Raw genomic sequence first — 24,616 nt, forward strand, 5'->3', positions numbered from 1 at the left:
TTAAAAACATCAAACATTCGAACATCGCTACCAGTGTAAATCAGATCATCAACATATAGACATACAACCAGCAGTTTACCATCATTGCCAGACTTAACATACAACGTATGTTCATATGGGCATCTCCGAAAACCTTGTTTGACCATATATGCATCTATGCGGCTATACCAAGCTCGGGGAGCTTGTTTCAGCCCATAAAGCGCTTTCTTCAATCGAAAAACTTTTCCTTCATGCCCTTGCTGCACATACCCTGGAGGTTGATCCACAAACACCTGTTCTTGCAATTCACCATGTAGAAAAGCGGACTTCACATCTAATTGAAATATACGCCAAGAGTTTTTAGCAGCAAGAGAAATTAACATCCGAATTGTGTCTAGCCTTGCAACCGGAGCAAACACTTCTTTATAATCGACTCCGTACTCTTGCTTATATCCTTTTGCTACTAAACGAGCTTTGTACTTGTCAACCTCCCCTTTTTCATTCAGTTTTGTTTTTAAAAACCCACTTCACACCAATAGTTTTCTGACCTTTAGGAAGATCAGTGAGTTCCCAGGTATCATTTTTCTCAATGGATGCAATTTCAGCATCCATAGCTTTTTGCCATTTTGCATCTTTGCTTGCTTCCATAAAAGTGAGGGGAGTACAATCTGCAAATAAAGCAAAGTGAGCAAGAGTATCATCATCAGAGAGTTCATCTCCACTTACATAATCCATCATCCAGCTGGGTCGCCTCCGAATAAGTTGATTATGGATCATTTGATCAGTGACACTTGGTGCAATAGTGGCTGGAGAATGCAACTGCAGCTGATCAGCGACTCCAAGTGGAACAACAGGAGATTGAGGTTGCACTTCAATCTCATCATCAACTGCATCAATGTCAGCTGGAACTCCTTGTCGTTTTACTGTTTTTGACCAGTCCCACATCTTTTCCTCATCAAATATTACATCTCTGCTGATAATTACTTTCTCAGTAATTGGATTGAACAATTTGTATGCTTTGGAGTGTTCACTTACTCCAAGAAAAAAACACTTCAAACCCTTGTCATCAAGCTTCTTTCTCTTTTCATCTGGAATATGTGCATATGCTATGCACCCAAACACTTTAAAATGATCCACTGCTGGCTTCCGTCCTCCCCAAGCTTCCTCGGGTGTCTTATTCTTAACTGAAAAAGTAGGACACCTGTTCAAAATATGAGTGGACCACATAACAGCTTCAGGCCAAAAACGTTTTGGAACGAAGAGAGTAATTTCACGCACACACTAAAGAGATTCATTTATTACTTAAATAGATAACAGCAGCAACAATTCAGTTAACAATTCAGTTAACAATCCACTAACAACCCACTAAAGAGATAAACTCATAATAACTATTAACTACCCGATACCTACTAAATATCTTAACACTTCTACCAGGCGTAACAAGTCCCATATCTGAATGTGCATTTGGATATTGCTTATATTCATATTCATACACGGTCTCCATCACAAATCAAAGAAGGTATGTATATATTTTTTATTTTTATCCTATCTTATATGCATAAATAGTATTTGTATCCCTAATGCGTATATCCATATCACCTTTGCAACCCAAGTCCCAGTAATTTTTTCTTTTTAACCATTATCCATGTTAAAACAAAGTTACTTCGGATGATGCAACCGCGACACAATATTAACCTTCTGTACGGCCAACAAGAGATCTCAAGTTCAAATTTCATCTAGATGAAATTCTAAAAAATAAAAATAAAAATCATTTCAGAAGATCATTAAATAATAAATTAAGGGGATTGTGTTGGGATAATGTGCGGGGACGAGAGCCAAAGCAAACCCGGCCCCACATTTTTAGTGGGTCATAGAGGATAATGTTATGATTCCGGTCGGCTGAAAATAGTAGGAAATCCGTATCTACTTTGATCTTATGGGATAATGTGTGGGATTATGGGATCGTCCCTACACAAACAATCAATATGAATCTTGACTTCAGCCGAAAAATATAGATATATATAATGATCACGTCCTCGATTAAGGAGGAGGAAACGTCGACGAGGTGAGTGCTGTCTAATTGCTTGTCGCAATTGAAAACATCAACTCATTAGTTTTAGCTGTTGGGAATAGAGCGATTACATTATCAATGCATGTAAAGAATGTGGGTTTTTGAATTGTTTATATAGATCTATAATCTATTCTTTCTATTCCATTGACCCCCTAGCTAGTATAGGAAATAAATCTCAACAGCTCGTCCAATTAGAGCATCTCCAACCATAAAACTCAAAATGGTGTAGTTTTTACACCAAATTGGTGTAGTTTTTACATCAAATTATTATTCCATCTCCAACCCATTACACCAAATGTTACACCAAATTGGAATATTCCTTTTATTATTCTTATCTTTTAACATTTTTTGAAATTAAAAATATTTAACAAATTATATAATTATATAATTATATAATACATATAATTAATTATAATAAGGGGTTTTTGTCTTTAAGCCCATTTGTTTACATATCTTTATTTTTAAACCCACTCATTATTAGTTGTATTCTTAAGCCCAATTCATTTTTGGTATTTGTCTTTAAACCCAATTCTAAAATACAATACTTTTACTATTTGTATTTATACAAAATGAATGTCAAAACCCTAAAATACCCCTTTGATTGGACCCATAAATCCCAGTGTCTCTCTCTCATCTTCCCCATTTCACCTCAGCCCATCTCCAGCCGCCGACGCCCCACTCTAGCTGCCGCCGGCGATCTCGGCCCCCGTCACCCTCTCCCGCCTCTTCAAGAACTCCCCCTCCTCCCCCGTATATTTTCTATAAGTATAATGTTCATTGAACCGCTTTTAAACTCAACCTATTGTTCTTTTGATCCGCTTATATTTTGCTTTCAGGAAATCAACGTGATCCTCAAGACCAATTCCCCGGATGCTAGATGCCAATTGTGATATCAAGCATTTTTTGTGTACATATATATGTTTGGAAAGTGATTTGTAAAGTCATTTGTATGAAACCTACGGGACAGTTGTTGGTATTGGTTATGTAAAGTCATTTTGTGGACAGTTGTTGGTATTGGTTATGTAAAGTCATTTTGTGGACAGTTGTTGGTATTGGTTATGTAAAGTCATTTTGTGGACAGTTGTTGGTATTGGTTATGTAAAGTCATTTTGTGGACAGTTGTTGGTATTGGTTATGTAAAGTCATTTTGTGGACAGTTGTTGGTATTGGTTATGTAAAGTCATTTTGTGCAATCATCCACTGTGGTTAAATTACTGGTTATGTAAAGTTTTGTATGCTTCTAAGTCATTGAAATTGATGGTTTATTGCACGTAAAGTTCTATGGTTCAGCGCACCAGCTACATAAAGTTTTCCCTCAAACAGAACATAATATTCTCTTACAGAGATTAGCGTGGTACACATAACCATAACACAACAAAAGGAAGAAAAGAACATAAAATTTCATATTGTAAGTATGACACGTTATATTATAAGTATAGCACATTATATTGTAAGTATAGCACGCTAACCTGAGAGTATAGCACGTTAACTTGTAAGTATAGCACGTTAATCTGTAAGTATAGCACATTAACCACTAAGTATAGCATGTTAATCTGTAAGTATAGCACGTTAATCTGAAAGTATAGCACGTTATATTGTAAGTATAACACGTTATATCGTAAGTATAACGTGTTATATCGTAAGTATAGCACGTTAACATGTAAGTATAGCACGTTAATCTGTAAGTATAGCACGTTAACCTGTAAGTATAGCACGTTAACCTGTAAGTATAGCATGTTAACCTGTAAGTATAGCACGTTAACCTGAAAGTATAGCACGTTAACCTGAAAGTATAGCACGTTAACCTGAAAGTATAGCACGTTAACCTGAAAGTATAGCACGTTAATCTGTAAGTATAGTACGTTAACCTCTAAGTATAGCACGTTAACTTGAAAGTATAGCACGTTAACATGTAAGTATAGCACGTTAATCTGAAAGTATAGCACGTTATATTAAAAGTATAGCACGTTACACCGAAAATATAGCACGTTATATCGAAAATATAACACGTTAATCTGAAAGTATAGCACGCTATACTTACAGGTCAACGTGCTATACTTATGATATAACGTGTTATACTTATAATTTAACGTGCTATACTTACAATTTAACGTGTTATACTTACATGTTAACGTGCTATACTTACGATATAACGTGTTATACTTACAATTTAACGTGCTATACTTACAGGTTAACATGTTATACTTACAGGTCAACATGCTATACTTACATGTTAACGTGCTATACTTACGATATAACGTGTTATACTTATAATTTAACGTGCTATACTTACATGTTAACGTGCTATACTTACAATTTAACGTGCTATACTTACAGGTTAACATGCTATACTTACAGGTCAACGTGCTATACTTATATGTTAACGTGCTATACTTACGATATAATGTGTTATACTTATAATTTAACGTGCTATACTTATAATTTATATGAACAGTTAAAACCCGACCCGAAACCCAAACAAACCCGACACAGAAAAAACCCAGAAAACCCTCGATGAGTCGACTCATGTTCAGTCGTGAGTTGACTCATGACTCATGGGTCGACTCATAAGATGATGAGTCGACTCAGCAGAGACTTTTGACAACAGGAGTTGATATCATGAGTCGACTCATGACAGTCATGGGTCGACTCAACCTGATGAGTCGACTCATGATGAGTTATGGGTCGACTCATGAGCTGAAAATTGGGTTCTTCGACTTTGCTGCTCGCCGACTCGTTCGATGCTACTCCTGCGCTGGTTAACACTACCATTACTCATCAAAATGCACGGGGTTTTACAGTTAACGTGCTATACTTACAGGTCAACGTGCTATACTTACAGGTTAACATGCTATACTTACGTTAACATGCTATACTTATAATTAACGTGCTATACTTATAATTTAACAAGATATACTTACAGGTTAACGTGCTATACTTATGATTTAACGTGTTATACTTACAATTTAACGTGCTATACTTACAATTTAACGTGCTATACTTGCATGTTAACGTGCTATACTTACGATATAACGTGCTATACTTACGATATAATGTGCTATACTTATAGGTTAACATGCTATACTTACAGGTCAACGTGCTATACTTACATGTTAACGTGCTATACTTACGATATAACGTGTTATACTTACGATATAACGTGTTATACTTACGATATAACGTACTATACTATCAGATTAACGTGCTATACTTACAGATTAACGTGCTATACTTAGTGGTTAATGTGCTATACTTACAGATTAACGTGCTATACTTACAGGTTAACATGCTATACTCTCAGGTTAGCGTGCTATACTTACAATATAACGTGCTATACTTATAATATAACGTGTCATACTTACAATATGCAATTTTATGTTCTTTTCTTCCTTTTGTTGTGTTATGGTTATGTGTACCACGCTAATCTCTGTAAGAGAATATTGTGTTCTGTTTGAGGGGAAACTTTATGTAGCTGGTGCGCTGAACCATAGAACTTTACGTGCAATAAACCATCAATTTCAATGACTTAGAAGCATACAAAACTTTACATAACCAGTAATTTAACCACAGTGGATGATTGCACAAAATGACTTTACATAACCAATACCAACAACTGTCCCGTAGGTTTCATACAAATGACTTTACAAATCACTTTCCAAACATATATTTGTACACAAAAAATGCTTGATATCACAATTGGCATCTAGCATCCGGGGAATTGGTCTTGAGGATCACGTTGATTTCCTGAAAGCAAAATATAAGCGGATCAAAAGAACAATAGGTTGAGTTTAAAAGCGGTTCAATGAACATTATACTTATAGAAAATATACCTTCAGATAAAAGTAGATAAATACGATTCAATGAACAAATGACTTTACATAACCAAATAGAGAGTTAGTGCCTATCCACTCACCATCATAACAACCTCATTTATGCCACACTCACTCTTTGTACGTTGGACAATTCTGGCAAATAACTTTCGATTGGACTAGAATATAACAATATAGGGAAGATGCTTTGAAAACTATGCCTTATTTTCAAATCCAACACCAACTTCTCATCCTAGAATGGAAATACTGATGGATAAGATAACTAACAGCAAGAGCGTAACAAAAACGATATACAATAGCACTAAAAGAATTGACTACCATTAAAATGTCCCTCCTATCATAAGACTGAGTAATCTTTATTACTATTGATCACAAGACCAGTAATTCGTAACATCACAGCAAGTTTTGCACAACCAAATATTAGCTCAGATATGAAAGAGGGTTTCTTCGTGTTTCTACATTTAGGAAGTTGCAATAATGTAACTTTGAATATATAGAATGACTTCAAATGTAACAATTTTATTTTAACAGGAACAATTTAACAAATGATTTAAGCTCCAAGAAGAATATAATATCTAGATGCAAGCAATCTCAAATGATGCTGACATACATCCTTGTAAGGTATTAGAATACTAGCATAAAGATTCCTCAAATCCTAGAATCGATACTAAAAGTTTGGTTGAACTCCAAATGCTGCAATTATGTAGGGTTTATCCCCCACCAAACCCTCAAAGATTCAAACTATACTACACAAAAACCTAAATTTTCTACCTGAGCAATGCATCCGCCAAGTCCCATCCCCTCGAAGACCTGATGAAACGCCAGCGCCACCACCAGCGGCCTTACCGGCCTTCTCGATCCTCTCGTAGTTCTTGGGGCCCGAGCGGCGTCCTCGAGGCGGGAGGAGGCGACGACGTCGACGAGGAGGGCAGGAGGGCGCCGACGATGCCGCCGAGGCCGGAGAAGGGGAAGTTGCGCCACGGATGGCGGGGAGCCACGTGGCAATCGGAGAGGGCCTGGAAGGAGTCGGGGAGGACGTGGACGAGGGAGGTGGAGAGGATGACGCCGGCGGCGAAGGACTTGATTAGGGTTAGGGTTGGGAGGACGTGGACGAGGGAGGTGGAGAGGATGACGCCGGCGGCGAAGGACTTGATTAGGGTTAGGGTTAGGGTTAGGACTTAATAATGAGTGGGTTTAAAAATAAAGATAGGTAAACAATAGGGTTTAAAGACAAAAACCCCTTATAATAATATATTTTATGAATAAAATAAAAATATAAAAATTAAATGCTAAATCAAATTAAAATATTACTTTCATAACTTCAACTAAAGATTACATTTAACATCACAAAAGAAAACATCACACTTGCAAGCAAAAATAAATTTGAATTGGTGGTTCAAAATATAGGGAAAAAACAAAGCATAGATATAAATAGAGAGAGGATTAGGTTTGAAAAAATATATGGTGCCTGTTTCGAACCAGGGTCCTCAGGCTACATTAAACACTATCCATTCCATATTTATCCGTGGACTAAAGGCCTTTTGGTTTTACATTCTATTATATATTGATATAAAGTAGTTTTCAAAACATGAGGTGGTCAAGTGAACCACTTTGAACAGGCATGGGCTCGCACTGCCACAAATGTCAATTAATGCATCTCGAAGTGCAATATGAGCTTCTTTATTTCTTGATTTGTCGATGACGAGCCAGAAATCCTTCAAACCGAGCATTTTCATCTACAACCATCTCTAGTCGGAATGGTGCTCCTTCCAATTTTCAATTGTAGCATTAAGATCATTCATCCTCAATTATCATGTTGTGCATAATAATACCGGTTCTGGTACTTTTGCCCAATATTTCGAGCATCTCTCCTTCTGATGATACTTTCCCAGAATACTGAAATGTTGTTTTAGTTTATGTTCTATGTTCTATTTTCCTTTAATTTTAATGTATTGCAATTAGTGTAATTTCCAATGTTGTTTAGTTTATGTTCAATGTTCTATTTGGTTCTAGTATATGAAATTTTAAGTGTTTGGATTAAACTATCTATTTTTCCATTGTGAATTTATTTTAATTTATTTTATATAAATTTTATTATATATGTCATATCAAAATAATAAAAAAATAAAAGTACCATGAAAATTTTGATCATGAAAAAAAGAGAACATTAAAAACCACAAAATGAATAAACTCCATGGCCTAAAAAAAAAATATCACTGCGCCAAAGCTACAGTGCTCGCGCCATATCTGGCGCAGCACTGTAGCTCTCCCCAAAATGGCGCTGGAAAGAGTCGGTGGAGAGAAAGTAACTTTTTTTGCGTCAAATTGATGGGATGAAGTTCGGTTGGAGAAGCTCTTACATGCGCAAAATAGCGCTTGAAGACAAACGATTCCGTTTTTTTTTTTGTATAACTTGATAAATTTTCGCATTCAATTCATAAACAAATTATTAACGAAGTACGTGCTTTATTCGGTTTATATTTCATATTTTATACGTATTAATTGAACAACAATTTAATGAAATACTTTAAAAGTATCTCTAATCAATATATCAATATACATATATATATCTTTGTATTCTAACAAATACATATTGATTTATATTTTGTATTTTATGCATGTTAATTGAACTTGTTGCAAATATTATATAGCCCTAAGTTTCACTACAAATCCAATACTATGAATATAGAAATATAGATCTAAAGAACACAGAGAGAGAGACAGATAGAAAAAAATATCTGAAAGAAAAAGCTGTTGTAGGCCCAATAAACTTCAGGCTTCAAAATTAATGGGCCTTGTATGGTGCAGCCCAATCGAGTTAACATTTGGTGCTGGGGTTTTCGTCCTCTGTCGTGCCTGTCTCCGTGTTAGTTCCAATCGCACGCTCGCTCTGGCGCCTTCTCTCTCAGCGCCGCCGGTCGGTCGAAGATACCTGAAGGGGTACTGAATGGAGAACAAATTCCGAGCTGCACTGAAGAATCTGAATTTTTTTTCTTTTTTGAATGGGCACTGAAGAATCTGATTTGAAAATGGCTAAAATTGCACTAAAATACCTTGTACTTCGCTAATTTAGCACTTACATACCCCAGTTGTTTTTTGGAGCATTTATGTACCATGATTTGTTTAAAACCAGCACTTTAGATCTCTTGGTACACAAACAAACATGAAATTTTTCATTTGAAAGTTCTCCTATGACATTCTTATATGCTAATTTTATAACTTTCTAATTATTAAATTCCCTGAACTTAATGTTAAAACTATTCAAATTTCGTTTTTCAAATAGAATAGAATATACTTAAATAAAATCACGATATACTTAAATTAGAATTTGGGTAGGACTAACATTAAATTTAATACATATTAATGACTAAAAGGCTCTAAATTTAACATGTGAATATTATATAAAGAACTTTCGCGTGAATATTTTTATGTTTCCATAATTGAGAGTACTAAAATGCTAAGGGGCTGTTTGGTTCGCTATTATAAGGGGTGGAAAACTCAGAAAACCCATCCACGTCAGATTTTTAGCTCTCCACGTCAGCTTTTTTGTTTCCGTCCATTTCTTTGTGCCGCTTTGGTTCGCTCGAATGGAAGAGGGAAAACTCTGCTGAAATCGCCGCCAACTAAGATTTTTTTCCCTCTCCGATTTCCTTCCCTAACCAAGTGAAATTGATGAAAACCCTGCCACGTCAGATTTTTTTCCTTCTCTGCTTTGTTTACAAAAGTTTTCCTTTTTTTTCTATGCGAACCAAACACAAGAAAAATAAATACATTGGTTTCCCACCATTTTTATGTGCGAACCAAAGCAAAACAATCTATTTCTTGTAAAAGTTTGGAAAACTCAAAACTTGTATTTCTTTACATGGAATTGCATTTCTCTATATCAAGGAAACGAACCAAACAACCCCTAAGTTTAAACAACTCGGGTATATAAATGCTTCAGAAAAACAACTGAGGGTATATAAATGCTAAATAAGTGAAACATAGGGTATTTCAGTGCAATTTAGCCTTTGAAAATCTACCAAAACAAACACATAATTGCGTTTGTGGAATGTGTTCCGACATTTTTAGTGCTGGTAGGCCCACAAATCAGAAAGAAATCCAACTGGGCAGCAAACATACAAGAAACAGTTTCTCGCTCCTCACCAACCGCCTTCACCTGGTGCTAAAGGCTCGTTTGGATAATTAAAATATTGAAAATAAGAAGTAGGCTACAGAAGTAACTTTCAAAACTATAAAATAGGAAGTAGCGGAAATAGTATTTTTTTTATTTGTTTCATATATTTTTAGAAGTAATGGAAATATAACTTCTTCATCTTCATTTACTTTTTTGTTTGAATAATATTTAAAAATATTACTATGAAGTAATTAATATATGTTGCTTCCATTTTAGGACCCATTTGGATAGTTGGGAGTATTAGAATAAGAGGTAGATCTAAGAAGTAACTTCTAAAATTATAAAGTTTATCATCTCAAATTATACTATACAGAAGAAATCTGAGAATACTACTAAACTTGTTGTTGATGTATCTCAAGTTATTCTACAAGGGGGAAAAAAATCTGTGCACATATATCAAGGACCATATTAGAACATCTAATCAATCATATAGGAATGAGAACTAAAAAAATTAGTTCAAAAAATATTGGGATATACAAAACAAAATCAATTTCTTGTCATGATTTGTATCTATATGCAGCTCATGTTCACATGTATAAAAGAGGGGCCCATAGGATTGGATTATGAAGACATTGAATCTAAAATTGACCAGTAATTTTTTTATAGTGTCGATTGCATATTGAGCCAGAAGAGCAGTTACTAGATTTGGATCCTTAAGAAATTTTTCTAAAATAAGTCATGACACACATTTAAGGCAATGATTGAAATGCAAATAAATGTTTCTGTCATATGCGCACCGAGCAATTCTAGTGGCAGTCACCGGTTAGCGATTGTCTCTTTGCTCGCGGACACGTGCCCAAAAAGCAGTGCCAAGCCTAGACGTATAGCCCCCCAACCCTGTATCCAAACCTAACACTAACCCAGCAAAAAAGAACTTAAAATTGGTGGTAAATTGCAGAAAGCCCCCTTAAGTTCTGCGCCACTTAGCTTCTGGTGTTTCTCAGATAATTTTCCTTAAATTTTAAAATGTCAGAAAGCCCCCCTAAGATTTGGGTTTCTCAGCCCCGTTAACTTTAATGCCCTTTGAAGCATGAACACACGTGAAAATTGCAGTTAAGGGTTTTTTTTTTTGTGGGTGGGCTGGGGATATGTTGAAAGTTGAAGGGGCCTTTATGAGAACCCCAGAACTTAAGGTGAAGTTTGTGACATTTTGAGAGCTAAGGGTGGCTTTCTGAGAAATGCGCAAACTTAAAAGAAAGGTTTTCTGAGGTTTACCCGGAAATTGGAGGAAGAGTTACAAAAAATTTCTTATCCGTAGCATGTGTTGTCTGGCTATCAAGTATTTATACGAAATGGATTCAGCAAAAATAATCTGAAACAATATGTTAATGCCTTTTTGCCTAAAATCCCCAAATATATTATCGAATAACCAAAAAAACACAAATATTTTGAAAGAAATTGTGATTATTCAAGATATATTGCTACCTTTTCAAAATATTTACCAGTAAAAGTAACTTTTTAAACAAACTGCTACCAGACTAAGATACAATCAAATTCTCTGTTCATTCACTGAAAACTCAAATATCTGCCTTTTCTCCTCTGCTGTACTGATCAAGTATAAACTGCCATTCTCTATATGAGGCTCCACTGCACAATCAGAAGAAATAACCTTTGTTGTTCTTCCCTAATATTTTTCTTCTATTGACCCATTTCATCTACAATTCCATCCAGGCGAAGGTCATTTCTTATTAAATGAAAAAAAAATAGCTTCTGTAACCTATAACTGGCTCGAAAATGGTGCATCTTGAAGCACAAGGAGAGAAGCCTGGAGGTAAATCAATGGAAGGTGGTGTTTTCAAGTTTCATGTCTCAACAATTTGATCGTTTGGAACTTGACCAAAAATATCGGGACAGCCCTCCCATTGGCCCTTTTCTCGGGATTCCCAGTAACCACCCATGTATCGGTATGTGTCTCTGCCTTTATCTTTGGCAAACCACCGAGGCCTCCAACCTTGCTCCTGCATCTTTCTCGCCTGTAGAAAAAAATAATCACCACCATGATTTATGGACATATTGAGGATGATACACAGAAAAGTTCAAAATATAGATGATGATGGGCAAATCCTACATAAAGCCCTCTATAGAATAGATGAACCTCGATGCACATATAACTATCAGCTATAAGTGTAGTCAGATTGGTTATCAGGGCAGTTGCTGATAACAGATAATGCATGCATCAAGATCTGTATTACACCATGTGTCTTCATCTCCTATTTCCTATATGGTTTTTTATAAAGGGAACTCTAGATATTATTTTCTAAAAGAACTTCGGTACTGTATGTTTCTGCATTTATAACAACCGAACACAATCGAAACTGACTGCAAATGTAAATAAACTTGTTAGAATTGATGGAAATAAATTTCAGACGTATATGTTTCTGCATTTGTATGACAAGCAAACACAAAATAAATTGACTACTTCATGTATTCAATAATACAAAATGGGGAGGGATATAAGTTCCTAGTCTAGAAGATATGGTTGTATTTTAGTTCAGGAAGTAGGAAAGGAAGCAAATATTTATGTTACTTTTAAAAAATGAAAAAAAAATTGAGGCTAGAAGTCAACCAATCACAGTCCGAAATAAGTAACTGAACTTTGTATAGGGCAGACATTTAACATAGCTTTTTATCATCGCATTGTGAAAACAACATAGAACTTTTACAGGTAAAGAACATAGATTTTCCCCGTCCTGAAGCACTAGTACTAGATTTTGTTTATATGAAACAAAGGTCAGGTCATTGCAACTTGGAAATGAGGAAATTAAAATAAAATGCTGCAGCAATTAAAATAGAGTACTTTGATGTTAACAGATCTTCACCTGACGTTGTCTCTGCTCCAATCTCAACTTTTCTGCATTTGCCATTTCATACTGCCCATTCTCCAAGCACCTCTGATCAGGCCTTAGCCTTGAATCTGTAGGTGGTAGCTTTTCCTGTATATCATCATGGGGCAAACTAAATTGTAACAAAAGAGCTTTGATTGTAAAAAAGAATTAACGGTTCCAGAAAAGGAAGTACCTGTTAATACTACAAGGATAAAATAGAATAAGAAAAAAGAGTACCAATGTTGCATCTCTAACCTTTAGTCCAGGAGTAAGCTCATTCAATGTAATTGCAAAGCGTGTCAAGTTGTACCGAGTTGGATATTGAGCAGGTTTACTCCGTTTCCATAAGAGGTGGGCTTCAGAGACTTCAGTTCCTTTGCCTTTTCCGGAGTAATCTCCACTGACATAATGCATGCTCTCATCCCACTTACCAAAGAGAGTGGCTACCGTTTTACCATGGCGATTTTGAACTACTCCATGGACCTACAAATGCAAAATTACTAGATTATTTAGGTTCAGTTTCTGGGCGCAATCAAATATCAATCAGAAAAATGAAATAACCTTAATTGACTGTTTTAGTTTGATCAAAATTTCCAATTAAGTTGGCCAAACATACAAGAAGGATGTAAAATCAGATCAGAAGGTTTATATAAAAACGGACCGAACCAACTACTGCATTAGTTTTTTGGCACCACAGTTAACCATGACATGCTCTTTTGTTCTTGGATGCCATAGGTATAGTAACAGGTCTATTAACCTTAGGATTCTAATCACCTTGGCAAAACCCTCCATGTTTAACAAACTCACACGATAACTATATTGTCTCATGCTAAATTAATTGGTAGTTCTAACATTAATCAGGTTGTAGGTCTGTGGCATGAATGCCCTGACTGCCTCTTATGACGTGTGAATAGGGTACTGACTTGCAGCCATTTTTTCCTTTCTTCTCTGATCTTAGAACACAATTGCCAAGAAAGCATTGTGCTAATTTATCAATTAAGCGCAAGAAGTAAGAAGAAGCACATGAGAAAATTGTTACTCGTCATAGCAAATCCCGAATTTGTTAAGGCCAAATGAAAAAGAGTACTCTTATGCTTCAGTTCTAGTCATCTGTTTCAAAATGTATGGCTTTTAGAGTGGATAAATATTTGGATTATTTCTTCGACCTTTCAAAAAATAATTAACTGGGTCAAATCAGGTGTAACAAACAGGTAAGAAAGAACATCCTTATGAATGATGTATATTAGAGGTTGCTTCTTTCCTGATCACTGGATGTATTTAATAGTCGCCTGATTATCAAAAATGCCGACATTGTGAGTTGGTTCGTCCAAAACAGCCTAATCCTATTCAACATTCCTCCAATGCGGACTCAATCCAACCAAAGGCCAGGTTGGGACCTCAACAATCCACGCCCGAGCTGGTCAGGTCACAGCTCAGATGCTCAGATTGAAAAGAACATGTGACACCTGGGACCTCAACAATCCACGCCCGAGCTGGTCAGGTCACAGCTCAGATGCTCAGATTGAAAAGAACATGTGACAATGATGAACGACAACAGATAAACAAAGGGCTCTGAAATAAAAAGTTACAGGAGACAGTTCAAGCTTTAGCGGAGACGAGTACTTCAGACAAAGGGCAAAGACAGTTCCATAAGGGAGGAGGATTAGTAGCTGAAACAAATAGACAATTCATACACATGGAAAACTTCAAGCTATTATAAACCAACAATCTATTTTGGTTGAGATGGAAGGAGAATTGGAAGGTATATTGACGGAAGCTTGGCATTTCATTTTACAGGTTCAATAGTGAATAAGACAGGCTAGATTCAATTTCACAGTTCACCAGTGGATGGGACATCTGGCTTTCCGTTTTGAAATTGCATACATGTCAAATATAAATTAAGGCATCAGGAGGTGGGAGAAAATGAAAACACCTGATGGGGATTGCGATCAATTATAGATTGCTCCTTGAACTTTAGCTTACATGAATATTCACGATTTCCTTGTACTCGCATTGTACCATAATGGTCACAATATAGCTTCCCAAGTATAAGGTTGTAGATGGAAGTCGTCACCTGAGACAAAACGCTGAATTTCAGATGGCATAAAAGAAAATATAAGTTAGGATATACACTATCTCTATTGAATGTTCTACCTTGCTCCATTGAAAAACTTCTCCATCGTCAAACTCGAGAGTTAGAACACCAACAGGATCAAGCTGGATAGAACGACCCCAAAACTTGCTTTTCAAGGTACTATCTCCCCAGAACTTCCATCCGGTACCCTCACAATGGCATGCAACAACCATAGGATGATGACTGACCTGCATTACATGGCGCCAAGTAAGATAGAAGAATATGTATTATATAAGTATATGTGCTCTCTACAACTCTTGTATGACCATCAAGTCACAAGACAATAAAGCGAAGCAGGAAAAAACATATTACAGTAATGATACAGTAGCAAATATAAAACATGAAGAAATTTCAACTGCGCATATCCTAAAGGTTCATTTGAACAACGCAGATCCTATAGCTCTATGCATATTCTAAAGGTTCATCAACATCATTACATCCACCGACTGCATGCAAGATTTTCTCCAATCCTTCTCTAAAAAGAAAAGGTCAGAAGCGGTAGTGAATCAGCCAGAGGCAAATGTATACATACAGACAATATTACTAAAATTGCAAATAAATTTATAAAGCCTTAAATTATATTGAGAAAAGTCCTTGAAAATTAATATAAAGTACATCTGTACATAATGCTTACGAATACATGTAGTAAACACAAAAAAAATCAGCTGCACTCTAAGTTGCATGGAAATGGGTATGGGTACTGATATGGGTACATGACGCATCAGATCTGTAAAAGGTAGGATACAGAGACAGGACCATAAATATTATATATATATATATATATATAATATAAATATATATATTACTATATATATATATATGAGAAAAATGGGTATGCTTGGTAACAGCACAAATTTTGTGCTTTGGTAGCGAGGTGCTCTCATTCTCATCCACTCATTTATTGGGGGGACCACATTCACCCATAGAATGGATCCCCCTATTTTGAATGAGGTGGAGGATAATATGGCCACGTCACTACCAAGCACAAATTTTTGTGCTGGTACAAGCATACCCATATATATATATATATATATATATATTAATATATATATATATATATTATATATATATATATATATATATATATATATATATATTATATATATATATATATATATATATATATATATATTATATATATATAATATATATATATATATTATCCGTCTATATATTCATATATATAATTACATATATATATAATATAATATATATATATATACTCACACACACACACACACACACACACACACACAACCACACACACACCACATACTTCCGATGTAATAAAATTAATAACTTACATGAAATCAATATTCATCGTGATTAAAATTCCTATAAAATTTTTATATTTCAATTTATGTAGATTATAAATTGGAAAACTGCTCTTTTTTGAACTAGATATCCAAAGGGCCCTTTAAAATCATAGTTGTTAACAATGGGCTGAAAAGAACTTGACCCATGTCCAACAATTTCTAAGTAGTTGTGAAGTGTAGGATATACGTCCAATAAGTGTATGATAAGTGTTTTAAATTAAAACATGTATTATATAATTGGTACACACCCAATAAACAATGCATATATTCAAGAAGTGTTCAAGAAGTTTGGATGCGGGTACATGTACAGATACAGCTTCAGATAGAAGTATCCAGGTAACATAGGTTGCATCATTGCACTGATTTTGTCAGTAAGCAAGTTTGCTATTACCCATAGTAACTTCTACTAAAATTTTATCCAGGTGTACCTGGTAAGTTCCCGCCAACTGAAGAAGATGGATCTGGACAAATGAGACTACAGTGCATGCATTAACCTACATGTAGTTTCTGAAGTATTCCCTCCTAGTCCTATACTGTAATGGCAGCATGCTATCTCCAGGTGAAGTTTTCACGCTCAGAATATTACAAGAATTCCACCTGTGACTTAAAATATTAAATCAGATGAATCCAGGTTCATAGAGTATAAGTCAGAATTCCACCCGTGACTTAAAATATTAAATCAGATGAATCCAGGTTCATGGAGTATAAGTCTTACTTAAATGACATAGATTGAAAATCTTCCAAGCAGCATACTACGAAGTGTTAATTATGGAAAAAGGGAAGAAAAAAAAAGTCAGCAGGCATATAAAGGTAACAATGACTAGGAACAGCTTGAATGATACAGCAAAATCTTATATCTACTTCCAAAATCAGTATTATTGATTAAAATATACAGCAATAATTTACATAAAATTGATGGTTAAAAAATAACTGTCTATGCAATAGTTTACATAAAACTGGTGGTTAAAAAATAACTGTCTATATCTGCACACCTTTTCTGAGAAAAATTTGAGGCCTTTGTCTGGATAGTCAGCTTCATATGTTTCACCCAGAAGTGGATTGAATGGCTTGCAATCTCTACCTTCAGTTGAAGCATATCCAGAAACAGCAAATGCAGCCACGTTAAGGATCCTCATAAGACCATTTCCCTTCATAATTTAAACAAAATTTAAGAGATTAAAGGAAAATGAGAAGGTTGTTATAACATATAAAAGCAAAAATGCATAAGTACCTAATCAAAGAAAGTGAAAATTTATATCGTTGTGTAAGTACAAAATTAAAGTAAAATATACTATAAGATGTTGGTGTTGATCAAAGAGTTTATGGATCAATAAAAGGTAGTTGGTTAGCATGAATAACCAAACTGTACGGAAATATCGCTACCTAGTGTCTAAGCATCATGTAGATTTAAAAAGAAAAATCCCCTCATGTATAGATCACCTCTCTTAGCATACACGTAAGATGATCAAGTTAAGCAAGCTCTTTTTAAACTAAAAATCTAGGAATTCAGAATGTACGACAATAGGTCGCTCAGGAGATTTTAAGACTAGCTCATTAAAATCTGACCTTAACAGGACACATCAATAAATCGACATAAACAATTACTGACATTATAGAAGGATCAAGACATAAAATCAACTTGAATACGAAAAACACACTTAAATGAATATTATTATTAATTTTTGTTTGAGGTATTAATGTATACTACAATTAAGCATAAATGACATGACTCGAGTCATGCAGGTGAAGAAGTTAGAACCTCCACCAACTCATTTATTTAGAAGGACCGGCTGGAGGGAGTTAAGGCTTATGTGAACTCTCACTAATCTCTGGTTAGTTTCAAGTTAGCCTTCATTTTCCATCTAGGAGAACATTTCAGTGCTCAATAAAGATGAATGCTTAAAGTTTATAACCAACAAAAAACTAATAATCAAAGCATCATCCAGCGTTATGTCCATTCATATAGCAATTACAAGATGAGAAGGTCAGGGTCATTCGTCTTGACAGATTCAATGAGATCTATAGATCATTAATCATAAAAAGACTAAAAGCAAAACAAAAGACCTCACCAGCATTTTCACTCAATCAGATTATGGTCCCTTAATTATCACATCAATAGACACCACCTAGACAACTCATTTGTCCTCATTCTATATAACTTGAGCACCATTCATATCCATTGTTTCAATATATTAACACTGTTCATATTCATTGTTTCAAGATAAACAGCAAAGCAAAGAAATTGGTGACTGTAATGAAAAGTGGAAATACAAGGCTGGAAATAGTTAAATCTGAAGCAAACGAAGTTTATAATTTCATATGGGAATCAAACAGTCAACTATAAGTTTCTACATTCAGGTGGTTCTTCAATTCTTACAGGATGACAGTTAAACAAGAACGAATAATTACAGCTGGTACTAAAAAGGTTAGCAATAAAATTCTCTAATGCTTCAGATAATAAAAGTTACGAATGAACCACATTGTCCGACAACAAGTAATTATGCTGGGACTAAACATTTAGTATTACACACAGAGTACTTCAGATAAATAACAGTTACTATGGAACCATATCGGCCAACACTACTCATAATTTATGATGTCAATAAATTAATTTAGCAAGTATTAAGTTTGTCACCAAAATATGTGTAGCATGAGAAATCTGGGAACTTAGGAGAAGTTGAAAGGACATACCTAGGTGAAACGATATCATTTTTGTTTGCACAAGACCTACAATTATATGATATGGAGAGGATGTAATTTTGATGCAAGTGTGAAAGACTTTGTCTGATATAAGAGATCCTAGAAATCTTGAACTGGAAGATGAGACCTGACAGTAGTTTCCATAGTCATGCTACACTACTTACAAAATGAAACTAAATAAATAAAAATACCTGTTTACCCCATTCATATGCACGGTCTAGAAGGTAAGAGTATTCCAGATCTTCAAAGCATTTCTGTAAGGATGAAAGCGGTTCATTGAAGTATACAGGAAGGCAAACTTTGGTAAGATCTTTCCCGATATTGTCTTTTATCATTGACCAAAGGCTGACTCCTTTCTCTTTTTCAACTGGATCAGGCAACTTTTTACGTCTCTTGATATACGGATAATTAGCCGTCATTGCCCTTACGGTCACATCAGAACCATCGATTGAACAAATCGAAATTTGCTCCTCATCATCAGAATCGATTTCTGATCTAAGAAAGTCAGAAGAGCTGCTCTTGAAAGAACTAGAGGAGAGAAAATCCCGTGTATCAAAAAATGCATTATCCTCTTCTTCAGAATCTTCTTCTGCAGCATCTTGTCTGTCATTGTCATCCTCCAATTCACTTGTACTTCCTTCTGAAGAAAGATTGGTGCACAAATAAGATAAGGATCAAAGTATCTTAAAAATGCTACGAAGAAAAAGGCATGAACAAAAGTGTTCAACACACAAACAGTCAACCAAAAATCCAAATGAAACACCAGTCCATAAAAATGGTATCAGATGGAAAGGAGAAAACAAGCAAAGTCTCAGGTTCTATGCCAATAAAGCAAATGTGTAGCTTAATCTTGCGTTTAATCAGAAGAAATCATCTATGAGATGAGTAAACTTGATTCTGTGAATATCTTATTAGTATTTTATAAAGTTGCCATAGATGCTTAAGAAACAACTCATAACGTAAAAGTTAAAAGAGTTAGCAGCTTCTCAATCAAGAGATAAAAATAATATCAATTACAAGCTCCACTTTCTGATAGAAGAGGCATCAGATTTGGGGAATACAAGAATAAAGGGTTACCAAATAATTAACTACCCACAAGTTCAACATCAGGTACAAAACTAGCAGGCTTGTGAAAAAATTTCTAACAGTAGGTCATACCGCTAAATTTCTCATTTCTTGATCGAAAAGAAGATCCATGCTCTTTTGACTGCCTTTGGCTCTCATCTACAAGGGTATTCTCCAAATCTACCTTTTCTGTCTACATAGCAAAGAAAAGAATAGTATTTCAGTAGAATATTGTAGAAAAATTTAATAACTAAGGCTGTATCTAAGTATACATCTACCGGTGTTTCATGTAGCTTGCTGACATAACTGAATTAATGCATCAAGAGTAAAGTTTATGCCCCAAATAAAGGAGAGAGCAAAATAACAAACATCGAAAATTTTCAACCCTACAACCCATAGAATAATAACTTGTAATATAATACAAGATGTTTTATCAGAGCTGTATGGTATCTATAAAAATCATGCCATTAAATCTAAATTTTTTAACTAAGTTTTGATTTTACAAAAGTAACAGCCAAGTGTCTTAGTATTCAACACTATGATAGCGTCATGTGCTGATCTGACGATCTGGAGATTCATCACTATGATATTGTCATGTGTTAAGCAAAAATAGCGAACAGACTGAGCAGTTGTCCGATGATGTGCTCTTGTCACATAAGTATGTGTGAGAAAGAGAGGTGGCTTTTTCCTCTTTTCCCTCAACCAAATAGTTTGGAGGGAATAAGTATTCTGGGTAGGCCACTCATCCATGCTAATATTTTACATAAATTCTCTTACTGTTTCTCCAACTTCACTAATGACTGTTTGGAACTTCAAGCAAGTACGTCGGTCTATGAAACCCAGCTAGCAGCCACTGCGGTTTTCAACATGAACTGCATGACTGTTTGGAACTTCAAGCAAGTACGTCGGTCTATGAAACCCAGCTAGCAGCCACTGTGGTTTTCAACATGAACTGCATGGTAGCCACTATAATCATCCTACGTACTCTAGTTTTCGCTAATGCAAGCCCGTTGGTCCCATTTCATTAAGGAAACTTACATGAAAGCATATTCTACTAGGAAGTTAGACAAGATAAAAAGTTCTCTCTCCTCTTCTTTATCTCTTTATGCACACGCCTTCCTTCCTTCTCTTTCCTCTGTCACAGACCACTAAAAGAATGTTTTAGGTACTCCATGCCTTTAGTGATTTCTTAGCAAACAAGTAACCTGATACTTGAATTATGATTAAAGAAAACAGAGCAGTGGAGTGTGAGGTTTTCTGTAACTGTTAGTACAAGTTGAAAATTTTACCTTGAACAAGTCATCCTTTCTTCTCCCTACTGCTTATTGATTTTCCTCAGCATCCTTTTACTACTTGAGTAGATTTGTTTCTTGGAAAATAAATTATCTTTTTCTTTTTACTGTTACTTCTGACATTACATATAGTTATTTCTTTTCTCAAGTCATTTTACATCAACTTTACCATGCACCTTCACTTAAAAGATGCAAAGCATGTCTCTAGCTCTACCTTCTCTTCATGCTACCAAACTGTTCTTTCCTGAAATTTTCCCTTAAAATTTACTGTATATTCATGGGATGGCAAGCAATTCATATTATTAGATTGCGCCACCAATCTATGGACCACCCAATTATCAGGGAAGGAGAAATCCCGCAACCAACAAAACTCTAATTGTAAAATAAATAAACAGCTGTTACAACACCAACTAATCCTCGCATGAAGCTTCTTGCTTTCGTCAATAACAAATCCTATCAGGAACATAGATTATATAGCACACGTTTGCTAAAAGGTACACGTTAAAGAGAAACAGCATTCAAAAAAAAAAACTATCATCACTTCTTACAAAGAGGAAAGTTACTCATTGTGCAGAACGTCTGCCCAACTATTTCCAAAAGCAGGATCTATCAGATGAAAACTTTAAGCCAGTTCAAATTAAATTGGACTTCAATTAGCCAAGGAAAATCACTATTTACATGAAATACTTGCATGCATGCAACAATGAACCGACAATTGAACAACTGTAATATAGTACCAACTAAGATTCAAGTCGATTTGTTTATACCTCCAACTGCCGTAGTGTATCAATAAGCCTCGCCTGCTTCTGCTTAAGCAATGTAAGCTGAGTCTGCAACGCTGCAAACTCATTCCTCATGATCTGTTCACTATCTTGAATCGCCGCCTCACTAACCCCCTCCTTCATCAACCTCTGCCTCAATTTCTCCGTGGACACCGTGAAATTATCCACCGGAGCCATCAATTCACTGTTTGAGATCCTCGGAAACATCTCCTTCACGGCCTGCAAGGCCTCCATCCACATGATCCGGTCCTCCCTCGTCTCCGCCCTAAGATGCAGCCTCTTCGTCCCCGTAAATATCGAAAACTTCTTATCATCCGACCTACTCTCCCTAATTGTCGAAACCTAGCATAAATTCACCCAAAAAAATCAGTAAAAAAATCATCAAAAATTTAAATTTCACTCAGTTCCTACCTTAAGATGGACTTCTCCAATGGCTTTCGGCCGCGTCATCGAGTGGCCATTACTCTGCCGAGACAATCTCCTCATCGATTCCTCACCAATAACCTTCGATCCTTTCTCCCTCTCTTGACTAACCTCGATCTTATCGGGTCCATGGATCTTATAATACGAAAGAACTCCATCCTGAAGCACAAACCACCGCGGTCTCCATCCTTTGCCATAATTCACCCACTTCTGTAAAATCCCCGAGATCCCGTTGCCTACAACGTCATTCAACCTAACCTCTCGATGATCGAGGAGGTGGTTGGATGCGAATCTGAACCCGTTAGCGTTGGAGGAGGTGGCGATAGCAGGCTCAGAATCGGGCGAGGTTTTGGATCTGAAAGTGGGAGAAGAAGGAGGGAGAGGCATCGGAGGGAGAGAGGAGCGGTCGTCGGCGAGATTGGAACTGGCGACGAGCAGCAGAATGGATGCATAAAGATCCGATAAGGACCCGACAAGCGTAGTGAATTTTGAAAGTAGGGACAATTGGGAATAGCTGAGGTTAGATTAAAATACGAGATGAAGGAGTAGAGAATAAGTAAAGGTCGACTTCGCTGGGAGTTGAGACTGGTTCTCTATCGTTGGTTGCTGCCGGTCGTCGCTGATTAATTTAAGGTAAAATTGCTTCTGGCCCCCCCAATTTCCTTACGGCTGGGTTTAGGAACTTTGATTTGGGTTTGAGAAGTTGATTTTAAAATCAATGGATTTTAAATTTAGGATTTAAAATCCATGATTTAAGAAATCTTTTATTTGGATAGCTTTATTAAATGAAAGGATTTGAAATCTTTGGTTTCAAAATCTAGTGTTTGGATACTTTATTATACATGAATTTGAATTTAAAATTGATGTTTTAAGAAAATTTATTCTCTTAACTCATCTTGTTTACATCAAATACAATGGAGATGTGTAAAATAGTAACCAAAAAACACAAATTTAGCTAATTTTGGCGATGATAACTACAGTTGCTAAGTTTTCAAATTCATTACCCATCATAACTTGCAAGGCTTTCGGCAAAATAAAAATGAAGAAAACTCTACAAGCATATCAGGTATCTTACAAAAAAACATCTAAATAACACATCACCATTGCATATTTCAGAGATACCCAAGCTGGAAAATACATGAGGCTTGTTTCATATTTTACACATATTCAAAGTGAGAACAAGTTGATATCAGAGCAAATAAGTAACAATTCCATGTGTTGTGCATTAAAATGTAGCTATCCAAACCTTGATTTCAACCTATAAGTCATGCTCAAACAACATCCTATATAACCAGAGAAGGTGCAACTGACAATTACATAATCAATTTGGTATTTGATATACCAAGCTTGAAATCTATAGAAATTAAAGGAGTGCCCGAAAAGGAAAAATAATAGAAGAAACTTCTAAAGAAGGAAAAAAAGAGGATGACCCTTGAATCACAGTCTCACACCTCTATACAACTAACGAGATCCCTTGTAATCTTCTTCACGCCTGCAAACCAAAGACAAAATTTTACATACAACTTTGACAGAACCTAGAAATAGCATCTGAATCTGAATAAATATTAAAACAAATTAGCATGTTGGGAAAAAAAACTAACTTATCTGAACAAGCTAGATTATGATTGTTAGTTTAAACCACTACCACATCCTGTAATGTATCAATTATTTAACAAAGAACTATTAACACAAACAGTAGAAGACAGCAACTCTAAAAAGAAGCTTTGATATTTCATGCTATTAAACTATTTTAATTCATAATTTACAACACTTGTGCAACTAATAAACTATTGCTGCCAGTAGAAACTATTTCCCAGGATATTGATATTATTATGGTAGATAAATATGATCTCATGGACACCAGCATTTTAGACCTTAACACCCCAATCCCCAGCCCAACCTTTAAAAAAAGAACAAGAATAAGAAAAGAACACATATAAAGAAAAAGAAAAATATAAAGATGAATAGCACGTGAGAAGTGCCCTCCTTGTAAATTACAAGTGAAACGTGAACTTAAAATTA

The 24,616-nt window shown here is 35.5% G+C and overlaps 1 protein-coding gene across 1 annotated transcript; it reads right to left on the bottom strand.

Annotated features, from left to right (window-relative positions):
- LOC109833680 (oxysterol-binding protein-related protein 1C) lies at positions 11,444-23,107 on the bottom strand. The gene is made up of 10 exons (XM_020401434.1): positions 22,583-23,107; positions 22,157-22,513; positions 20,191-20,290; positions 19,224-19,672; positions 17,325-17,480; positions 15,037-15,204; positions 14,816-14,956; positions 13,138-13,365; positions 12,877-12,990; positions 11,444-12,030 (listed from the first exon to the last, which is right to left on the bottom strand). The coding sequence occupies exons 1-10, from the start codon at positions 22,979-22,981 to the stop codon at positions 11,860-11,862; spliced, it is 2,283 nt and encodes a 760-aa protein (XP_020257023.1). The 5' UTR covers positions 22,982-23,107; the 3' UTR covers positions 11,444-11,859.

The sequence above is a fragment of the Asparagus officinalis genome, chromosome 3 (assembly GCF_001876935.1).
Source record: "Asparagus officinalis chromosome 3, Aspof.V1, whole genome shotgun sequence".
NCBI lineage: Eukaryota > Viridiplantae > Streptophyta > Magnoliopsida > Asparagales > Asparagaceae > Asparagus > Asparagus officinalis.

What these genes read in the sequence shown, in the direction of transcription:
- LOC109833680 (XM_020401434.1), bottom strand. Translation starts at nt 22,981, where the DNA reads ATGCCTCTCCCTCCTTCTTCTCCCACTTTCAGATCCAAAACCTCGCCC. An exon ending in TTGATCGCAATCCCCATCAG is followed by an intron (nt 13,366 to 14,815) that starts GTGTTTTCATTT and finishes TTGCATTTGTAG; the next exon opens with GTCCATGGAGTAGTTCAAAA. An exon ending in AGCTTACTCCTGGACTAAAG is followed by an intron (nt 12,991 to 13,137) that starts GTTAGAGATGCA and finishes GATGATATACAG; the next exon opens with GAAAAGCTACCACCTACAGA.